The following is a 20,860-nucleotide window of genomic DNA, read 5'->3' as shown; positions in this document are numbered from 1 at the left end:
TCCCGTTCTGTATTATGTTTACATATTCTGTTGAGCTGCAGCAAGTAAGAATTTCATTGTCCTATCTGGGACATTTGACAATAAAACTCTCTTGACTCTTGGCCTAGCACTGTGTGCAAACAGCACAGAAAAAATGATATTGGCTGTAGCCATCTCCAGCTTCAGTAAGGGAAGCTGGTCGTTGATTGGCCCCCTTGGATACTGCGTCTGATTGGCTTCCGAGTGACCGGCTCATTTACGCTCGTTTCAAGAGGGGCAACACCACCCCAGGTCTTCCGACTATCGACAATACCGCCAGCGGGCTGGCTACCGAAGCTGAAGGGAGGAATGTGCACACATTCTCGCTGTTCGAGCACGACGTGAGGAGGGCTCTGACACGGGTGAACACGAGAAAAGCTGCAGGCACTGATGGCATCTCGGGGCGAGTACTCAAGTCCTGTGCTACGCATCTAGCTCCAGTGCTCACTACATTATTCAACCTCTCCCTGGCCAAGTCCGTGGTCCCTGCCTGCTTCAAAAAACCTATCATTGTACCGGTACCAAAAAATGCCTCCCCAGCCTGTCTGAATGACTACCGTCCGGTGGCCCTCACCTCGGTAGTCATGAAATGCTTTGAGAGGCTGTTGAAGAAACACATCTGCGACTTCCTCCCTCGGAACATGGACCCGTTGCAGTTCGCATACCGTCCGAACAGATCCACGGACGATGCGGTCTCCCAGGTCTTGCACACCGCTCTCTCCCATCTGGACAGCCAGAAGGGGGGCTACGTGAGGATGCTGTTCATAGACTACAGTTCAGCCTTCAACACGATAGTCCCCACCAGACTGGCCGGGAGGCTAATGGAATTGGGGCTCAACACCTCCCTGTGTGCCTGGGTCCTGGACTTTCTCACCGCCAGGCCCCAGGTAGTCAAGATGGGAGGGAATACATCGAAGTCCCTCACCCTGAGCACAGGATCGCCCCAGGGTTGCGTCCTCAGCCCCCTATTGTACTCCCTGTACACACATGACTGTGTGGCTAGGTTCAGCTCCAATTCAATAATTAAGTTTGCTGATGACACTGTGGTGGTGGGCCTGATCTCAGACAACGACGAGAAGGCCTACCGGGAGGAGGTGGCTGATCTAGCACTCTGGTGCCAGGACAACAGCCTCCTCTTGAACATCAAAAAAACAAAGGAGCTGATCGTGGACTTTAGGAGGGCACATCATCCGAGGACGTACACTCCATTGAGGATAAATGGGGATCCTGTGGATAGGGTGAACTGTTTTAAATATCTGGGAGTCCACATCTCCAAGGATATGACATGGGCATCACACGACTCAGCACTCGTGAGTAAGGCAAGGCAGCGCCTTTACCACCTCAGGCAATTGAGGAAATTCAGAGTGTCTCTGAGGATCCTCCAGTGCTTCTACGCAGCGGCGGTGGAAAGCATCTTGTCCGGGAACATTACCATCTGGTATGGGAATTGCTCTGCCAAGGACAAGAAGGCTCTGCAGAGAGTAGTGCATTCGGCCGAACGCACTATGGGAACTTCACTTGCCCCCCTGCAGGAACTATACATCAGGAGGTGCAACTCCAGAGCCAACAATATCATGAGAGACCCCTTCCACCCCTGCAATGGACTGTTCCAGCTGCTACGGTCAGGCAAACGCCTCCGTTGCCATGCGGTGAGAACGGAGAGGTTGAGAAGGAGTTTCTTCCCAGAGGCCATTCGGACTGTAAATGCCTATCTCACCAGGGACTAACTCTACTGAACGTTTTTCCTTCCATTATTTATTATGTAAAGGTATATGTGTGTTATGATTGTGTTTATAGGTTGTTTGTCTTTTTGCACAAAAGTCTGCGAGCATTGCCACTTTCATCTCGTATGTGTATGTGACAAATAAACTTGACTTGACTTGACTTGAGTTTGTCCACAAAAAATGAACAAACAGGTAAAAACAAAAAAATCGGAATTCCGATTTAAATCGGAAGAATATCATGCCTGGGTTTTCTCCCACACTCACAATTATTTGAAGACGTGACCAAAAAGAGGGCAGAAGCTGTTGATGTCGTGCAGTTGGATTTCAGTAAGGCGCTCGACAAGGTTCCGCATAGTTGGCTGGTCTGGAAGGTTATATCTGAAAGATATTGTCTAGCTTGATAAGGTTTCAGAAAGATTTACGAGGATGTTGCCAGGACTAGAGGTGAACAATGGGGAACAAGGAAATGGCAGATGAGTCGAACAGGTACTTTGGATCTGTCTTCACTAAGGAGGACACAAACGATCTTCCTGATATAGTAGTGGCCAGAGGATCTGGGGTGACGGAGGAACTGAAGGAAATCCACATTAGGCAGGAAATGGTGTTGGATAGACTGATGGGACTGAAGGCTGATAAATCACCAGGGCCTAATGGTCTGCATCCCAGGGTACTTAAGGAAGTGGCTCTAGAAATTATGGATCCATTGGTGATAATTTTCCAATGTTCTATTCTGACTCAGGATCAGTTCCTGTGGATTGGAGGGTAGCCAATGTTATCCCACTTTTTAAGAAAGGCAGGAGACAAAAAACAGGAATTATAGACCAGTTAGCCTGACATCGGTGGTGGGGAAGATGCTGCAGTCAATTATAAAAGATGAGATAGCCGAACATTTGGATAGCAGTAACAGGATAGGTCCGAGTCAGCATGGATTTACGAAGGGGAAATCATGCTTGACTAATCTTCTGGAATTTTTTGAAGATGTAATTAGGGAAATGGACAAGGGAGAGCCAGTGGATGTAGTGTACCTGGACTTTCAGAAAGCATTTGATAAGGTCCCACATAGATTAGTGGGCAAAATTAGGGCACATGGTATTGGGAGTAGAGTGCTGACATGGATAGAGAAGTGGTTGGCAGACAGGAAATAAAGAGTAGGGGTTAACGGGTCCCTTTCAGAATGGCAGGCAGTGACTTGTGGGGTACCACAAGGCTCAGTGCTGGGAACGCAGCTATTTACAATATACATCAATGATTTGGATGAAGGGATTCAAAGTAACATTAGCAAATTTGCAGCTGACACAAAGCTGGGTGGCAGTGTGAACTGTGAGCAGGATGCTATGAGAGTGCAGGGTGACTTGGACAGGTTGGGGGAGTGGGCAGATAAAGTTTAATGCGGATAAATGCGAGGTTATCCACTTTGGTAGCAAAAACAGGAAAGCAGATTACTATCTAAATGGCGTCAAGTTGGGAAAAGGGGAAGTACAACGGGATCTGGGGGTCCTTGTACATCAGTTTATGAAAGTAAGCATGCAGTGAAGAAAGCGAATGGCGTGAAGGTGGAATCTCATGTAGATAGGTTGGTAAAGAAAACTTTTGGTGTGCAGGCCTTTATAAATCAGAGCATTGAGTATAGAAGTTGGGATGTAATGTTAAAATTGTACAGGGCATTGGTGAGGCCAATTCTGGAGTATGGTGTACAATTTTGGTCGCCTAGTTATAGGAAGGATGTCAACAAAATAGAGAGAGTACAGAGGAGATTTACTAGAATGTTGCCTGGGTTTCAGCAACTAAGTTACAGAGAAAGGTTGAACAAGTTAGGTCTAGGGAGAATAAGTGTTCGGCACGGCTAGAAGGGCCGAGATGGCTTGTTTCCGGCTGTAATTGTTATATGTTGGCCTTTATAACAAGAGGAATCGAATATAGGAGCAAAGAGATCCTTCTGCAGTTGTAGAGCCCTAGTGAGGCCACACCTGGAGTATTGAGTGCAGTTTTGGTCTCCAAGTTTGAGGAAGGACATTCTTGCTATTGAGGGAGTGCAGCATAGGTTTACAAGGTTAATTCCCAGGATGGCAGGACTGTCATATGCTGAGAGAATGGAGCTTGTACAATCTGGAGTTTAGAAGGATGAGAGGGCATCTCATTAAACATATAAGATAGTTAAGAGTTCGGACACGCTAGAGGCAGGAAACATGTTTCCGATGTTGGGGGAGTCCAGAACCAGGGGCCACAGTTTAAGAATAAGGAGTAGGCCATTTAGAACGGAGACGAGAAAACACTTTTGTTTTGTGGTGAGTCTGTGGAATTCTCTGCCTCAGAGGGTGGTGGAGGCGGGTTCTCTGGATGCTTTCAAGAGAGCTAGATAGGGCTCTTAAAAATAGCAAAGTCCCAAGTGCAGGCAAGTGGGACTAGTGTAGCTGGGATATTGTTTGCTGGTGTGGGCAAGCTGGGCCAAAGAGCCTGTTTCCACACTGTACGAATCAAGATGTACAAGTTTGTAGGTTAATTTGGCTTTGGTAAAATCGTAAAATAGCACCTAGTGTATAGGATAGTGTTAGTGTATGGGGATCGCTGGTCAGCATGGACTTGGTGGGACTGTTTCCACACTGTATCTCTAAACTAAACCACATGCACAAATACACAGGTTGGAAAATTGAAAAGATTTAAAAGTTACATGGATTCAGCTGTAGATTTAGAAGCAAAGAGGCTTTTCACCTTCCTCCTAGTACACCAACAAGGCTTGCAGAAAAGGCTTTTCACCTTCCTCCTAGTACACTAACAAGGCTAACAAAGATGTTTTTGCCATTCTTCCATAACACTAGCGAGATTCTTGGCTCCTACCCATGCTCCATAAGATTATAATGTGCATATAATGAGTAATCTAGGTCTTTATTCTTTGGAGCGCAGAAGGTTAAGGGGGGACTTGATAGAGGTCTTTAAAACGATGAGAGGGATAGACAGAGTTGACAGATAAGCTTTTTCCACTGAGAGTAGGGAAGATTCAAACAAGAGGACATGACTTGAGAATTAAGGGACAGAAGTTTAGGGGTAACATGAGGGGGAACTTCTTTACTCAGAGTGGTAGCTGTGTGGAATGAGCTTCCAGTGAAGGTGGTGGAGGCAGGTTCGATTTTATCATTTAAAAAAAAATTGGATAGTTATATGGATGGGAAAGGAATGGAGGGTTATGGTCTGAGTGCAGGTAGATGGGACTAGGGGAGAATAGTGTTCGGCACGGACTAGAAGGGCCGAGATGGCCTGGTTCCGTGCTGTAATTGTTATATGGTTATATCAATAAAGTAAATAAGCAAAATGCTTGATCTGCAGAAAAATAGCCTTCTCATCATGACCATATATGGGCTAACCCTTCCTCTCTCGAAAGAACCTGCCAATCTTAACAAGCCAGAGGCTGTACAATGATCTGTGAGATAGTATTGCTGAATCGCTGATTATTGGGGTATAAAATATCTGATTGAACATTACCACCTTTGTGTGGGGATAGTGAACCTCTGGTCTGTATATTACATACTGTAAGAGTTTACTGCCACATACGCCTGGCGAAATAAAGATTTTACTACTTGATTACTAATTTTATTGCGTTTTTGTTTGTTTGATGTGAAACGAACTGTAACACAGAAGACATAAGGACACGGCAACGTACAGCAAATGTGATTAGTTTAATTTGGAATCAGGGTCAGTGCAGAAGTGATTTGACTGAACTACCATTTTATCCATAATGAGGGGTCATTAAGCAGCTGGAAAGCTTGCAAATATTTTATTTGATTGACAGAATATCCACAGCAGCAAAGTCTACATGCCTGCAGCACAAGACTACTTGGTAATATTAACCTCCTATCAAAGACTCAAGAACCTTCAATAGATCAACTACTAAAATGGATGTTACCCACTTGCAGAGAGCACAAGGGGTGACTTTAAAAAGTTTAAACCATCACACATTAACTTTGTAATTAAGTCACAAATCAATAACAACCAAGCAGCTTTAAACATATTTTACTGACTGAACCAAATATACAATAGCTGTGGGTTTGCGAATAGATTGCTCTGCTTAACAAATTTCCAGACTGAAAAGATTTTATATTTCATTGAAACTGAAAGTTTTGATCTATTCTATTAAATGTATTAAACAAGCCTGCAAACGAAGTGGATCATTTTACACATTTAAAATTTGGATTTAATGTTCTTTATTCAGAAATGGAGAGTTGATGAACACCACGCTGACTTTGCCAGCATTCACCACTGTGGCATTACAGACATGATACTTGAATATTAAATTAAACTTTTTTTACATGTCTAATGGATATCTGGCCCAGGCAGGGAGTAGGCCAAGTCCACCTGTGTAGTTTTTCACTGAATTCCAAGCTTCTTCTTCAGCGACTCTGGCATCTCGGGTGGTGGTGGGCGAGGCAGCCTGAAGTAAACCTTCACCGAGTCGTAGATAAACCACTGCAAGGCGGTCAGTGTACCGATCATGATGATACGGGCAACCAATCCCTTCCACACTCCTGTAAAACAAAACATTCAGTTACCACCTTGAACCGGGAAATTGGCATAACATCTAGAAGGCAGCACGGTGGAGCAGTGATAGAGTTGCGGCCTTACAGAGATCCAGGTTCAATCATGACAATCCTTTCTATACGAAGTTTACACTCCAAACACATACAGGTTTGTGAACTAATTGGCTTGGTTTAAGTGTAAATTGTTCCTAGTATGTGCGGGGACGATCGGTCGGCGTGGACTCGACAGGCCCAGGGCTCGTTTCCGCGCTATATCACTAAACTAAACATTGCTTACCGACAGGTCCAAGCCTCTTCAAAACCTGGACAGCAGAGCTGCCACTTTCTTTATTCAGCACCGAAACCACAGAGTCAGCAGGGTGCGATACGATAGCACAAAACACACCAGCTGGAAAGAATATGCAGGTGGTTACAAATGTCCACAGAGGTCAAGGAACCAGTAAATTACTTTTACAAGTACTGGAACTGAACATGTTATCACAATGGAAGCATCCCAAGAATCCTGCTTTACTCAACAGCCCTAAACATTCACCCAACATGACATTCCCTTAATCAAGACCTCAACCAGAATGCAGACTCTGAACTTCAGCAGCACCAAAAGGCTTGAGATGACTCTCATCAACAAAGCTTTCTCTGTGCCTCAGAAACAGATGAAATTAACTTCTTGGAAAGTAGTTTGTGAATCTTTCACCATTTTTTTGTGAAATGTCCATGCATCAATCAAGTCTAAGACGTTTCTGTGTAGTATTTAAATACTTGGATGTTTCCAAAGAATGTTCTTACCAATATATCCAGCAACAAAGGTCACCACCAGCTGCTCTCCTTTGGTGCAGTCACTACGTGGTTTGGGGACCACGTGTTTGTATAACGCTTCAACTGTGCGCTCAAAGCAAGCAAACTTCATCATCGTGTAGGGAATCTGTCTCATCCAAAGAGGAGCAACACCTTTGTAGAATCTATTGAACAAAATGTATGTGGGAAGCTTTTAATTTATCAAATCCTGCAATACTGGAAGAGGTCAAAATGTGAAGACAATTAAAATTTATGAAAAACCCAAAGCCCATTTCAAAATCCTCATACGTGAATCCTAATACGAGAACCAAATGAGTTGCACCTAATTTTACTGTGCCACACAGATGTTTCATGACAACATATCCTCTTCAGCTTAGTTTAGAGATACTGCACTCCCTGTACACACATGACTGTGTGGCCAGGTTCAGCTCCAACTCCATCATCAAGCTGATGACACTGTGGTGGTGGGCCTGATCTCCGATAACAGTGAGAAGGCCTACCGGGAGGAGGTGGCTGATCTGGCACTCTGGTGTCAGGACAACAGCCTCCTCTTGAATGTCACAAAAACCAAGGAGCTGATTGTGGACTTTAGAAGGGCACAACATCCGAGGATGTACACACCACTGGAGATAAATGAGACTACTGTGGATAGGGTGAGCAGCTTTAAATACCTGGGAGTCCACATCACAGAGGATCTGACATGGACAACACACACTGGTGAGTAAGGCAAGGCAGCGCCTTTACCACCTCAGGCAGCTGAGGAAATTCAGAGTCTCTCTGAGGATCCTTCAGTGCTTCTACTCTGGGGTTGTAGAAAGCATCTTGTCCGGCTACATCTCAATCTGGTTTGGGAACATCTCTGCCCAGGACAGGAAGTCTCTGCAGAGAGTGGTGAGTACGGCAACAGACTGTTCCAGCTGCTACGGTCAGGCAAGCGCCTCCACTGTCACGCTGTGAAAACAGAGAGGATGAGATGGGGTATCTTCCCACAGGCCATCAGGACTGTTAACTATTATCTCACCAGGAACTAATTTACTAATCTACTGTTGTGTCGTGTCTTTATTTATTTATTTTTTTCTAAAATGTAAATACTGATTCTGTTCTTTTCTGTTCTGTTGTTTTTTGCACAATTCGCAGGCATTGCCACTTTCATTTCACAGCACATCTTGTATGTGTATGTGACAAATAAACTCGACGAGATACATCGCAGAAACAGGCACACTGAGTCCGTGCCGACCAGCAATCCCTGCACAGTAACACTATCCTACACACAACCGGGACAATTTATGTTTATACCAAGCCAATTATGTCTTTGGAATGTGGGAGAAAACCAGAGCACCCGGAGAACATGTAATTGTTTGGAGTAAAATTTGTGGTAAAGTAGGCAATGGCGGAGGATATCCAATTTTACAAGGCCTATTATCAATTGGGAAGGTGGGGCAAGGAAAGGAAATGTAACTGGCGAGTGTGAGATGATGCACATTGGTATGTCAGACGAGGACACGACTGACACAGTAAACGCCAGAGTCCTGGAGAGTGTGACAGAACAAAGATGTAAAAATACGGGTGCATGGTTCCCTGAAAGGGGCAAGTCAGGTAGACAGGTGGTGAATAGGCATTTTGCAGCTTGCCTTCATTGAGAAGGGCATGGAGTACAAAGGTTGGGATATCATGATGCATTTGTACCAGTCGTTGGTGAGATAACACTTGAAGTACTGTGTGCAATTCTGGTCACTCAGATACAGGGAGGATGTCATTAAGTTGGAAAGAGTGTTGAAAGATTCACCAGGATGTTACTTGGGCTTGATTTATAGGGGGAGGTTGAATTGGTTGGGATTATTTTCCCTCTGCAATACAAGAATTTGAGTACAAGATCACGAGGAACATGGATAAAATGAACGCTCAAAGTCTTTTCCCTATAGAGCATTCTAAAGCTAGAGAGCATAGGCCTTGGGTGAGATATTTAAGAGGGACCTCTCAGGAGGAAGCTTTTTCATTCAGAGGACAGCGCAGCGGTAGAGTTGCAGCCTTCCAGCGCCAGAAACCCAGGTTCCATCCTGACTACGGGTGCTGTCTGTACAGAGTTTGTACATTCTTCCCATGAACTGTGTGGGTTTTCTCCAGGTGCTCCAGTTTCCTCGCACACTCCAAAGACGTACAGTTTTGTAGGTTAATTAGTTTAGGGCAAATGGTAAATTGTCCCTAGTGCGCAGGATAGTGATCGAGCCGAAGGCCCCGTTTCCACACTGTGTCTCTAAAATAAATTGAAGTCCGCATCTGGAACAACCTGCCAAAAAAGTTGGAAATGGCAGATACATGGATTGGTGGAAGTGGGGGCTTTGAAAAAGATAGCATTGTTCTACAGCAGACAGAAGCCCCTCAATAATGATGTCCTGAGTTCAGACACACTCCCTCTCAAACATGGAGAATTTACCTGCAGTAATGTGGCACAATTTATTTCTGATAGTGTACAGCAGAAACTGATTTCCAGTCTTCCTCAAGACAAAAATTGACTTTAACTATACAATTAATGTCCGCAAATCAGCCGAGTCCCAGTGGTAGTAAACAGCCTGCATTACGCAGACTATTCACACTGGAACAGGCAAGGCCAACATGCAGGTAGATTATTCTCACACATCAATGACTCAAGCACCTTTGACTATACAACCATGAAAGTTGTGGATGACCTGCTAACCATACTGGAAAACCCATCATATGGAATGATACAGAACAGCAAGACAGATACATCCCAAAGGTGGATCTAAGGAATGTGTTGGCAAATACAATGCGAATACAAGCCATACTTACGCCCACATTCCTTCTTCAGCATACATTTTGGGTATAGCTTCTCTTAGAGTGTTTGCATATCCAGGTTGGGTCTGAATACGGACCTTACAAGCTTCCATTGGAGAAAGTGCAATATCCGCAAAGAATTCAGCACTGGCAGATGCAGCAAGATACAAAGATGTACGCCACAGGTATCTATTTTCCTATAATGAGATGCAAATTATACCTTTTCTGATGCAAGTTTCTGCTTGTCTAAAGAAACATTTCCAAATTGCATTATATGAATTAACGCAGCACATCACTTTCATTTCCCAAGGAAAGACTAGGTGGGCAGAACGTGCATGTATGTAGGTTACCTGAAGAAGGAAAAGTTAATATCCTGCTATTGGGTTGTAAGCCACCAATGTGGGCTACAAAATGTTGACCAATTTGTATTCGACTTCTATAGCAATGGAAAGGGTAGAGTACTAGTGTGGACAAGGGAAGTAGAGTTAAAATGTCATGAAGCGATATGTTTGAGATCGCTGTTGTGGAATGCAGGTGCTGGGCAAAATGCCACCTCGTATATACATGTCTTCACAGGAGAAGAGGTGTCATCCTGATAATTGAATGAAGCCCAGGTTGGAATAGGTGCTGGGGGACCTCCGAGAAGCTGTTTGGGTCCCTGGGTGGCAATGTGAAAGGACACAGGGACAGGTGTTTCATTTCCTTTGGAAAGTGTCAGACGATGGGGATTGTTGGGTGGAGAGGAACAAGAAGAATAGGGCAACACAAATCGATCGTCCTTGTTGAAAGTGCGAAGGGGTGTGTGACGGCGGTGATATTCCATTAGAGCCAACTGAAATGGCAGAGAATAATCAGGAGTGAAAGATGAGGGAGCTTACAACCTCGTGCCATGAACCCCTGGTCTTCTCCTCCCACACTCATCTAGTTATCTCATTCATTTCTATGCTTGGTTTCATCTGCCCATCATGCCCTCCCCATCTGTTTCCACCGAACAGCATTTGCCTCATCCCATTATGTGCTGCTGCATACTAACAATCTTTCCCATTCTCACAGTCCTGATCTCAACCCAAAACTTTGAATTGTACATTTTGCCTTCACAGGTGCTGCTTGACGGACCGGGTTCTTCCGGTGTTGGTTGTCCTTGATTTCAAGATCTGCAGTCTCATATTATTCCTAAGTTTTCCATAGTTTTCTTAACTTTTTCTTCAGCTATCAAGTTGATAGCTCACCAATCTCACCAGCCCCAATCTCCCTCATTTTCCTGTAGCCTAATCTCTCACAAATGACTGTTAAGACTTGCAATAACCCATAACCTACATATATATCTCTGGCACAGGAAAGGTAACCAGAACTGGGGGAAAACAAGTAACCACACAGCAAATGTGTAAGCTCCACACAGACAGGATCATTGGAGTTGCAATGTTAAAAGAAATATATTAAATATAGATTGAACCTACATTCATATTTCCCAATTATCTGCAAACTTAAGAAACTAGCTGGTCACCCAGAAAATTAGACACAGCAGATGCTGGAATCTGGAGGAAAAAAATAAACCAACCGTTGGAGAAACCCAGCAAGTCAACATCACCTTCTGAGGGAAAAGGAATTGTGGATGTATTAGGTTGAGACTAGAAGTGCAATGGAAATCAAGGTGATTTGGCAATCAAGGGCACTGATCAGAAATGCAAATACTGTTACTAAACCCGACTTACCGAGCCAGTCTAACAGATAACTACTTCCAGCAAGCCCGCTAAGAAAGCCAGGTCATCTAACCTCAAGGAGCAATTGCAACTGCGCTGGTAACTTACTTGTGTAGGAAAGAACTGCAGATGCTGTTTAAACTGAATATAAGACACAAAGTGCTGGAGTAACTCAGCAGGACAGGTAACATCTCTGGAGAAGGAATAGGTGAGATTTCAGGTTGAGACCCTTCTTCAGCCTGAAAAGGGGTCTCAACCCAAAACATCACCGATTCCTTCTCTGCAGAGATGCTGCCTGTCCCGCTGTTATTCCAGCACTTTGTGCCTATCTTCTGTTTAAACAGCATCTGCAGTTCCTCTCTACACAAGTAAGTTATCAGCGCAGTTGCAATTGCTCCTTGAGGTTAGATGACCTGGCTTGCTTAGCCGGCTTTCTGGAAGTGTCTGTCTTCTGGTACCATAATTATTCACCAAGCACTTAGAAAGCTGCACTGCTGTTCTGGCCCATTAATCACCACGTTCCCTCGACTATATGGCATTTAGATTCAAAATCTCCCCATCTCTTCTTTATCCTTTTAAGTGCTCATTTTCAACTGTACCTGTCAGCTTGCATCCACTGGGTTGCTGTTTCCCAATTCATCATTATACATCTATCTATCTAACCTGACCTTCAGACTGTGGTGAATGTTTCCTCTCCAACACCCTTGGTTCATGTAGAGGTCAAGAGGAATTGTGCATTGGTTCTATTTACAGTACAGTACCCACAACACTAACAACTCACCAAGTTACAACCTGCACCACCATCATGTATATTAGCACTCATATAAAATACATTGTCCTGTTCATATGTAACGGCACAGAACAACAGAGAATACATCTAAACTCAAAAGTTTTTTAAAGTTTCTTACTTCACTCAATAGATCACTATACACATTCTTGAAGATTTCATAGAAACCAAATTTGCACAGTCCTTGCATTGAATATCCGATGAAGGTTGGGGCCCATCCCTTACCCAGGCCACGGACACCATCTTCTTTCAGTGTGACAGAAAACCCCTTGAAGATGCTTTTATATTTTCCAGGATCCACCTAGTTAAATGAAAACAAGTTATCCTTTTATAACAATGATGAAAGTTTAATTCCCTTTTCACAATTAAAAAAAATACCCATTAAATTGACAGGTTTGAGCACGTACAAGTGACTCAGTCTGAAAAAATTCACATCGCGTGCCATTAATGTTAAAGAGCAGCACAGAGAATAAGCAGAAAAAATGCTGGAGAAACTCAGCAGGTGAGGCTGCATCTATGGAGCGAAGGGATATGTGACTTTTCGGGTCGAGGCTCTTCTTCAAACATTTTTGTCTACCTTCGATTTTTCCAGCATCTGCAGTTCCTTCTTAAAAAGCACAGATAGTAACATATGTTGAATAGGGAATGAGATAGAGGGAGAAATTAGAACAAAGGTAACAGCAGAATGCCATTCAGCACTCCCACTCGAGCAGACCCTTTACACTGACTGCACATCGCTTGATATTCAAAACTAGATTGAGATGCCATCAATACATTTGGTGACCCGAGGCTCCACAGCCTCCTTGGGCAGGTAACTCCAAAGGTTCACAGGCCACAGGGCAAAGAGCTTTCTTCTCACTTCATCAAAATTGGCCTAATGTTGATACTGTGACCTCTGGTTGAAGACAAGTCAGAACCAACCCTGCACTTAGCATGCTGACTCACCCCAAAAACTGTGTTTTAATGAGACCACTTCAATTCTTCTGAATGCTTGAGTACAAATCATTCTGCTTAATCTCTCTTCAAACTCCTTCATCCCAGAAATCAATCTTCTGTTAACACAATGTGCCCTTGCGTGGGTAGAGATCAGACCTTTGTATTGTATTCCCAAAGTTATAAGATCGAGGATTTATATCATAGTGGCTAAACATTAGTTTAGTTTAGAGATATAGCGCCCTTCGGCCCACCGAGTCCACGCCAACCACGCACATTAACACTATCCTACACATACTGACAATTTAGTTATACCATGCCTATTAACCTACAAGCCTGTATGTCTTTGGAATGTGGGAGGAAAGAAGAGATCACGGAGAAACCCTACACAGGTTATGGGGAGAACGTACAAATGCTGTACAGGCAGCACCCATGTTCGGGATTGAACATGGGTCTCTGGTGCAGCAAGGCACCAATTTACCGCTGCGCTACTTTGCCGTCCCAATAAATGCCAGCTATCGTCTTGAACTTTTGTTACACCTCCATGTTAATTTTCAGTAGTTCCTTCAAAACATTAATGCACTTCAATCCACTTTCAAAATAAATAAACTGCTTATTCCAACAGCATATATTGACTATGTTGGGTTTGTAAAAGCTGGGACAGTGAAAGATGTAAGATTCATATTAACATTAAATACAAACCTGTATTCGACACTTCACCAGATCCAATGGAACAACTGCAGTGTGTGTAAGACCACAACTCAGCACACCTCCAAATCCACACAAAGCATAAAATTTTGCGGAGCCATATTCACAGCTGTATTCCTCTGCAGCACAGTAAAACAAAGACACACCATGCTTGTTAGTTTAAATATTTTAGTTTAGCAGGCAAGTCACCATAGAACGTGTAATTCCACAGTTCAGGTTCCACTGGTTGGATACGTGCACCCCTCATCTTCCTGCTACGTGGTGTTAAATATCACCCACACAACCAACCTGAATCCTGCATTTAACCAGATCCAAGGGTACCACTGCTGTGTGTGTTGTACCGCAGCTGAGGATACCACCCAGGCCACACAAGGCATAGAACCGAGCAGAGCCATACTCGCAGCTGTACTCTTCCTCCCCTGTGTGGGAAAGGACAGGATGAAAGCAAGCCTGTAAGAAACCGTGGCCCAAAGGAATGAAGGAGACAACAATGGTGCTGGGGCAGCCAGGTTTAGAAGGGGGAGAGGTGCTAGAGAGGGGTCAGGATCGAGGGAAGGGAGGTGACACGACGGGGCAGTAAAGAGGTCAGGGGGAAAAATGCAGGTCAGTAGAGATCCAGGCAAGGGGATAGAGGTCACGATGGCAAGGGTACAGTGAAAAGAGAGAATGAGAGTCGGGGTAGGGGGGCTTGAGAAATAGAGAGATCTGGACGTGGTTAAGAAAGTGAGTTAGGGAAAGGAATAGAGGAGTCAGGGTGGGGGTGGAGAGAGTTCAGAGAAAAGATATGTTTCTGTCACCACTGGGGAGGGTAGAGAGGGGTTGAGATTGGGGGGAATAGAGAATCGAGATGGATACGGGTGGAGCGAGAGTCAAGATGGGGAAGGATGGAGAGGGGTCGGGACGGGGAGGGTAGCAATACAGGGGGCTGTAGACGGAGGAAGAGTAGAGATATTTGGATTGGGGAGGGTGGAGTGTGGTAGAAGGAGGGTTGAGAAGTGTGTGAGGGGAGGATGGTCTAAGATGGCTGTGTTGGGGGAGGGTAGAGCAGGGTAGAGAGGTTGGAGATGAAGATTAGAGCAAGGTTGGGATGGAGGATGGTCTAAAATGGCTGTGTTGGGGGATGATTGCTCTGTGAGACCAGTTGCCGGCCGGTGGAGCAGGAGCCCGACCTTGGAGTTAGAGGTCACAGGTTCCTCGGTCAAGGGCAGAGACCGGTTCGGTCGCCGAGGAGACCGCCCGTCCACCGGGCCCGGCCCAGCCCTCCCCTCCCCTCCCCTCCCCTCGGACCCGGCTCCGCTGCCATCTTACCCGTGGCGGCGGCCGCGGCCAGACGCCGGCTCACCGGGGCAGCGCATGGGGGAGATGCGGCCGCCTGCTCGGTGCCGGGGCTGCGGCTGAGACCGGGCCCGCGGTCGGCGACCAGCTGGAAGCGGGGCGCGCTGAAGGGATTTGCCGCAGACAGGCGGAGCAGCAGCGCAGCCGAGTCCATGACCGAGCGGCCGCAGTGTCGCCGCGAAATGGCGGCACCCGGCCACGCGCGCGCACGCGCTCTCTCGCCACCGTCAGCACGGCGGGCGTTCACGTCACCGCGCCCGGCCACTACGTCAGCGCGGCGGGCGGAGGGAGCCGCAGCTGAATGGTGGGATGTGAGCGTGCGCGGACGGAGGAGGGGGAAGGGCTGCGCCTGTCCTTGCAGCTCCCGTTCCAGCCTGTAGCAGCTAGCATTGTAATGCCCTTCCCCAGCCAGCTAAACCGGCATTGCAATGCCCTTCCCCAGCCAGCTAAACCGGCATTGCAATGCCCTTCCCCAGCCAGCTAAACCGGCATTGCAATGCCCTTCCCCAGCCAGCTAAACCGGCATTGTAATGCCCTTCCCCAGCCAGCTAAACCGGCATTGCAATGCCCTTCTCCGGGGCTCTCCAGTCACATTGCAAAGCCGGTCTCCAGGCCTTTACAGCCAATTAACCCGGCATTGCAACGCCCTGGGCCAGTGCGACCGCGACAGTGTCCTTCCTTCCCCCAGAACAGTCAATTCAAGTCACATTATAGCACATTTAAAAAACAACTCTCGTTGGCCAAAGTGCCTTACTTTTGATGAAATTCAGCGAGCAAACGCGATAATTCCCGATATTTTGGACCTTTAAATCTCCACGGCAAATGTCCGCTGTTCACTTCCGCTGGATTGGCACCTTCAGCTCCCTCTTTAATTTACCTTAGTTTCTATCTTTTTTTTCCCCTGTAAATCTAGGTAGCTGTGCCTCACGGTCACCCCGACTGGCACAATAAATTGCAGATCAAAACCTGGCCGTTTTCTATGTTTTTAACGGGTGGGAAAGTGCGTATTTTCCCATCCACTAACATGTACCGGAACTCTAGAATGTCCTCCACTTGAGATTTTTGGTCACGTGGGTGTGGATCTACGCTCCAGTGACCTTTAGTGAAATCACCCTATATACATATAGCCATCGCTCAGTGGACGTCAGGAAGGGCTTGGGAGTATAGATAAGTTTTTAGTCTCGACTTAAAGGAGTCGATGGAGGGGGCAGTTCTGATGCGAAGGGGGATGCTGTTCCACAGTCTAGGAGCTGCAACCGCAAAGGCGCGGTCGCCCCTAAGCTTATGCCTAGTCCGCGGGATATTCAGCAGCCTCAAGTCGGCCGATCTGAGGGACCTGGAGGTGGAGTGGACGGTGAGAAGACTTTTAATGTCGGAGGGAGCAAGCCCATTGAGGGCTTTGTAGACATAGAGGAGGGTCTTGAAATGTATACGGAACCCCACACGGAGCCAGTGGAGAGAGGCCAGGATCAGGGTGATGTGGTCCCTTTTTCGGGTGCCCGTCAGGAGTCTCACTGCGGCGTTTTGGACCAGTTGCAGGCAGGACAGGGAAGATTGGCTGATGCCAGTGTAAAGAGTTGCAGTAATCTAGGCGGGAGGAGATAAATGTGTGGATGATCTTTTCGAGGTCATCAAAGTGTTGGAATTGTTTTATTTTAGTTATCGTCCGAAGCTGAAAGAAGCTAGCTTTTACCACGGCATTACTTGTTTGTCAAATTTCAGTGCTGAGTCAAATATTACGCCAAGGTTTTTGACGTGAGGTTTGAGTAGTGGGGTAAGGCATCCAAGGCTGCCTGCTATCATTTTGATTGAGTCCGAGGGGCCGAGAAGGATGACCTCAGACTTACTCTCATTTAGTTGGAAGAAGTTCTGGGCCATCCAGCACTTTATATCCTCGAGGCAGCAGGTAAGGTTAAGCAGATTTGATTGGTTTTAGGGCTTCAGGGGGAGATAGAATAGATTACCTACACATCCAGGACCACCTCGGATATCCTCGGCCACCCATGTCCACCTTCTTCTGATCTATCCACAACGCCTATTTTTATTTGGATGCAAAGGCAACTTTAATGACCTGTAATTGACAGTTTAATGCAACATTGTCAGGTCTGGCTCCAGAGAATGAGCAGATGATGGCGAGAAATGAAAGAATGGCTCCTCCCAACAGTTTTTTGAGTTTGACTTAGAAACATAGAAATTAGGTGCAGGAGTAGGCCATTCGGCTGTGACCCTAAGCTGTGACCCCTTGTCCTGGACTTCCCCAACTTCGGGAACAATCTTCCTGCATCTAGCCTGTCCAACCCCTTAAGAATTTTGTAAGTTTCTATAAGATCCCCTCTCAATCTCCTAAATTCTAGAGAGTATAAACCAAGTCTATCCAGTCTTTCTTCATAAGACAGTCCTGGCATCCCACGACTTCTGTCCGCCAAGGCCCGCTAGAGCTCCTGTTTGCTAGCAAACTTCCTTTTCCACTTCCATACCGATCTTCCTGCATCCAGTCGTCTCTTCTGCCAGTTTGCCACACACAAACTTGAAGAACAGTGCCTCATATTCCACTTGGGTAGCTTAGCAACCCAACGGTATTATCAATAAACTCCAAAATGTCATGCAATTCCCCCCTCTCCACACTCATACCTTTCCTCTACCCCTAGTCCAATTCTCCCCCACCCACCCCCCATCCCATCCAATATTATTTCCATCACTATCGCTCCATCCAGCTTTATATTTCACCTCCCTTCCTTATCTGACTCAATTTCACCACTAACCTTTGTCAGGTTTTGATCCACCCCCTTTATTTCTTTCCACAGATGCTGCCTAAAAAAATGTTCCTCCAGCACTTTGCTTTTTTAAACTCCAACCTCCTGTGGTCACACAGCAAGTAATTGAGCTATTTTAGACCAAAGAACGAGCTGCTGGAGGATCTCAGCTGTTCGGGCAGCATTTGCAGAGTAGGTCTGCCTGGAATCAATAGATGACATTTCGAGTTCAAACACTGTATTCAGGTGAAGTGTGTTTTTCTGCTCCAGATCCCAGTATTTGCAGGTTTTAGGCCATGTTAGACATTGTAATATGTGACATGGTAGCGTCATCAGAATATAATCATTCAGTTTGAGGGAAACAATACTGAAACAAGTGTCTTGTATATATAAATCAAACAAATTCTGTAGAAATGAGAGGCTGTGGTAAGTTATGACATTTAAAGATTTGCCAGTTCATAAATACTGGCAACCATTGGAAAAAGGAATGGAAATGGAACCAATGGAAAAAGTGTCTACAGGAAAGCAGATCCATTTATTGAGTACAGTGTTTATTTAAAAGGGCCATGTAACATAGGAAGGTGTAAGCTAGATAAGTGTTACTATGGAAGTACTATTGAATGGACAAAAACCAGAAGAATAAGGTGAAATATCATGATGAATCATAGTGAAAGGAAAAGATGGAAATAGAACAGAAGTGATGAATAAAATATAACAGCAGAAGCAGAAAATGTGGTAAATAGCAAAGGCATTTTTTTTTTTAAAGGATTTAAGTTGATGAATTAATTTAAATTTGAACAGAATTTGACAGAAAGGTCAGTATGGGAATGGAAAGTTAAAATGAAAATGGAAAGTTAAAGTGGACTGAGCACAAGTGTTCAGTGAAATGATCCATTCCCACCCAAACCGGTAGGCGGCGCCGACTCTGGTCAGCAGCGGCCTGCAGCCTGTCCGCGTTTTTATTATTTTTTGTCTATGTTTAAGTAGTTTTGTTTATTTTATGTTGGGGTGTGTGTGGGGGGGGGGTGGGGGGGGGGGGGGGAAACTTTTGAATCTCTCCCTGCACTGGAGACCCGACCTTTTCTCGTCGGGTCTCAGTTGTCGTTGGGGCCGCAACGAGGAGCGGCCTCCAACGAAAGAAGCCGGGGACTCTGGTGCCGACTCACCTCACCGTCGCGGAGCTGGCCGAGACCAGAGCGGGTGGAGCGGTGGAGGAGTGCTGCCGCTGCTGCTGCTGCTGCTGCCGCTGCTGCTGCTGATGCGGAGGCTGCTACTGCGGGTCTGCGGACGGCGGCACCGGGAGCCCGCGGATCCCTGGAGAGAGACCGCTCTTCGGGGCTCCTGCAACGGCGACTTCTCCCGCCCGAGTTGCGGGGTCGAAGAGCTCCTGGAGCGGGGCCTAACACCACTGCCCCGCACGGCTTGGAATGGCCGCGGGACTCTGCGAGCGCACGCCGGGGTCTCTAACACCAAGACCCGGTGTGCGACCTCGCACCACCCGGCGTGGCTTTAATGGCCGCGGGACAATCGCCATCGCCAGCCGGGGCTTTGACTTTGACTCTAACATCGGGGGGGGGGGGGGGGGGGGGGGGGGGAAGAGTGCAGTGGAGAGATAAGTTTTTTTGGCCTTCCATCACAGCTATGTGATGGATGTTTATGTAAAATGTAAATTATGTTGTGTCTGGGGTCTATTTGTGTGTAATGTATGGCTGCAGAAACGGCATTTCATTTGGACCTCCAGGGGTGCAAATGACAAATAAATAGACTATTGACTATTGACCCTCTCCAGGTACATTCCCCTGCAACTGCAGGAGATGCAACACTTGTCCCTATACCTCCTCCAGCGACTTCATCCAGAGACACTGACGGTCCTTTCAGGTGAGGCAGAGTGTTTACATGCACCTCCTCTAACCTCATCTACTGTATCTGTTGTTCCTGCTGTGAGTTCCTATATATCAGTGAGACCAAGCGTAGACTTGGAGATTGTTTCGCTGAACACCTACGCTCAGTCCAAAGCCGTGTAGGCTGGCAGTGTTGGTAGTAGGTCTGGCCTGGAAGCAGCCTGGCCCCTCCTGTACCGTTGTTCTGCATCATTTAAAAACCTACATTTTTCACAAGAACAAGCTAGGTGGAATTTAGTTCCCACATGACTGATTCCGGGGATGTCAGGACTTTCATATGAAGAAAGACTGGATAGACTCGGCTTGTACTCGCTAGAATTTAGGAGATTGAGGAGGGATCTTATAGAAACTTACAACATTCTTAAGGGGTTGGACAGGCTAGATGCAGGAAGATTGTTCCCGATGTTGGGGAAGTCCAGGACAAGGGGTCACAGCTTAAGGATAGAGGGGAAATCCTTTAAGACCGAGATGAGAAAAACATTTTTCACACAGAGAGTGGTTAATCTCTGGAACTCTGCCACAGAAGGTAGTTGAGGCCAGTTCATTGGCTATATTTAAGAGGGAGTTAGATGTGGCCCTTGTGGCTAAAGGGATTAGGGGGTATGGAGAGAAGGCAGGTACGGGATACTGAGTTGGATGATCAGCCATGATCATATTAAATGGCGGTGCAGGCTCGAAGGGCCGAATAGCCTACTCCTGCACCTATTTCCTATGTATCTATGATATAGGCAAAGCCGCTCTCAAACATTAAGGCATTGAAACCTTCTTGTTATATTCAGGGTCTTTTTTTGAGCATGGATACTCATCAACTGGTCAAACCACTAGCCTACTTTGTATCACCCACTTTTGGAATAAAATGGAATGCAATTCATCAATGAAGACAAGTA

At 46.0% G+C, this 20,860-nt stretch overlaps 1 protein-coding gene and 1 non-coding gene across 2 annotated transcripts; both read right to left on the bottom strand.

Moving 5' to 3' along the window:
* Positions 1-5,496: 5,496 nt before the first annotated feature.
* LOC129707618 (phosphate carrier protein, mitochondrial-like) lies at positions 5,497-15,647 on the bottom strand. Its single transcript, XM_055652746.1, has 7 exons — positions 15,293-15,647; positions 13,979-14,103; positions 12,465-12,644; positions 9,872-10,053; positions 7,055-7,227; positions 6,549-6,659; positions 5,497-6,259 (listed from the first exon to the last, which is right to left on the bottom strand). The coding sequence occupies exons 1-7, from the start codon at positions 15,471-15,473 to the stop codon at positions 6,102-6,104; spliced, it is 1,110 nt and encodes a 369-aa protein (XP_055508721.1). The 5' UTR covers positions 15,474-15,647; the 3' UTR covers positions 5,497-6,101.
* Positions 9,593-9,838, bottom strand: LOC129708067 (small nucleolar RNA SNORA53). Its single transcript, XR_008725280.1, has one exon. It is a non-coding gene; the product is annotated as a small nucleolar RNA SNORA53 (small nucleolar RNA).
* Positions 15,648-20,860: the final 5,213 nt, after the last annotated feature.

This window comes from Leucoraja erinacea, chromosome 22 (assembly GCF_028641065.1).
Source record: "Leucoraja erinacea ecotype New England chromosome 22, Leri_hhj_1, whole genome shotgun sequence".
Taxonomy (NCBI): Eukaryota; Metazoa; Chordata; class Chondrichthyes; order Rajiformes; family Rajidae; genus Leucoraja; species Leucoraja erinaceus.
This window is presented reverse-complemented; position numbering and strand designations above follow the sequence as displayed.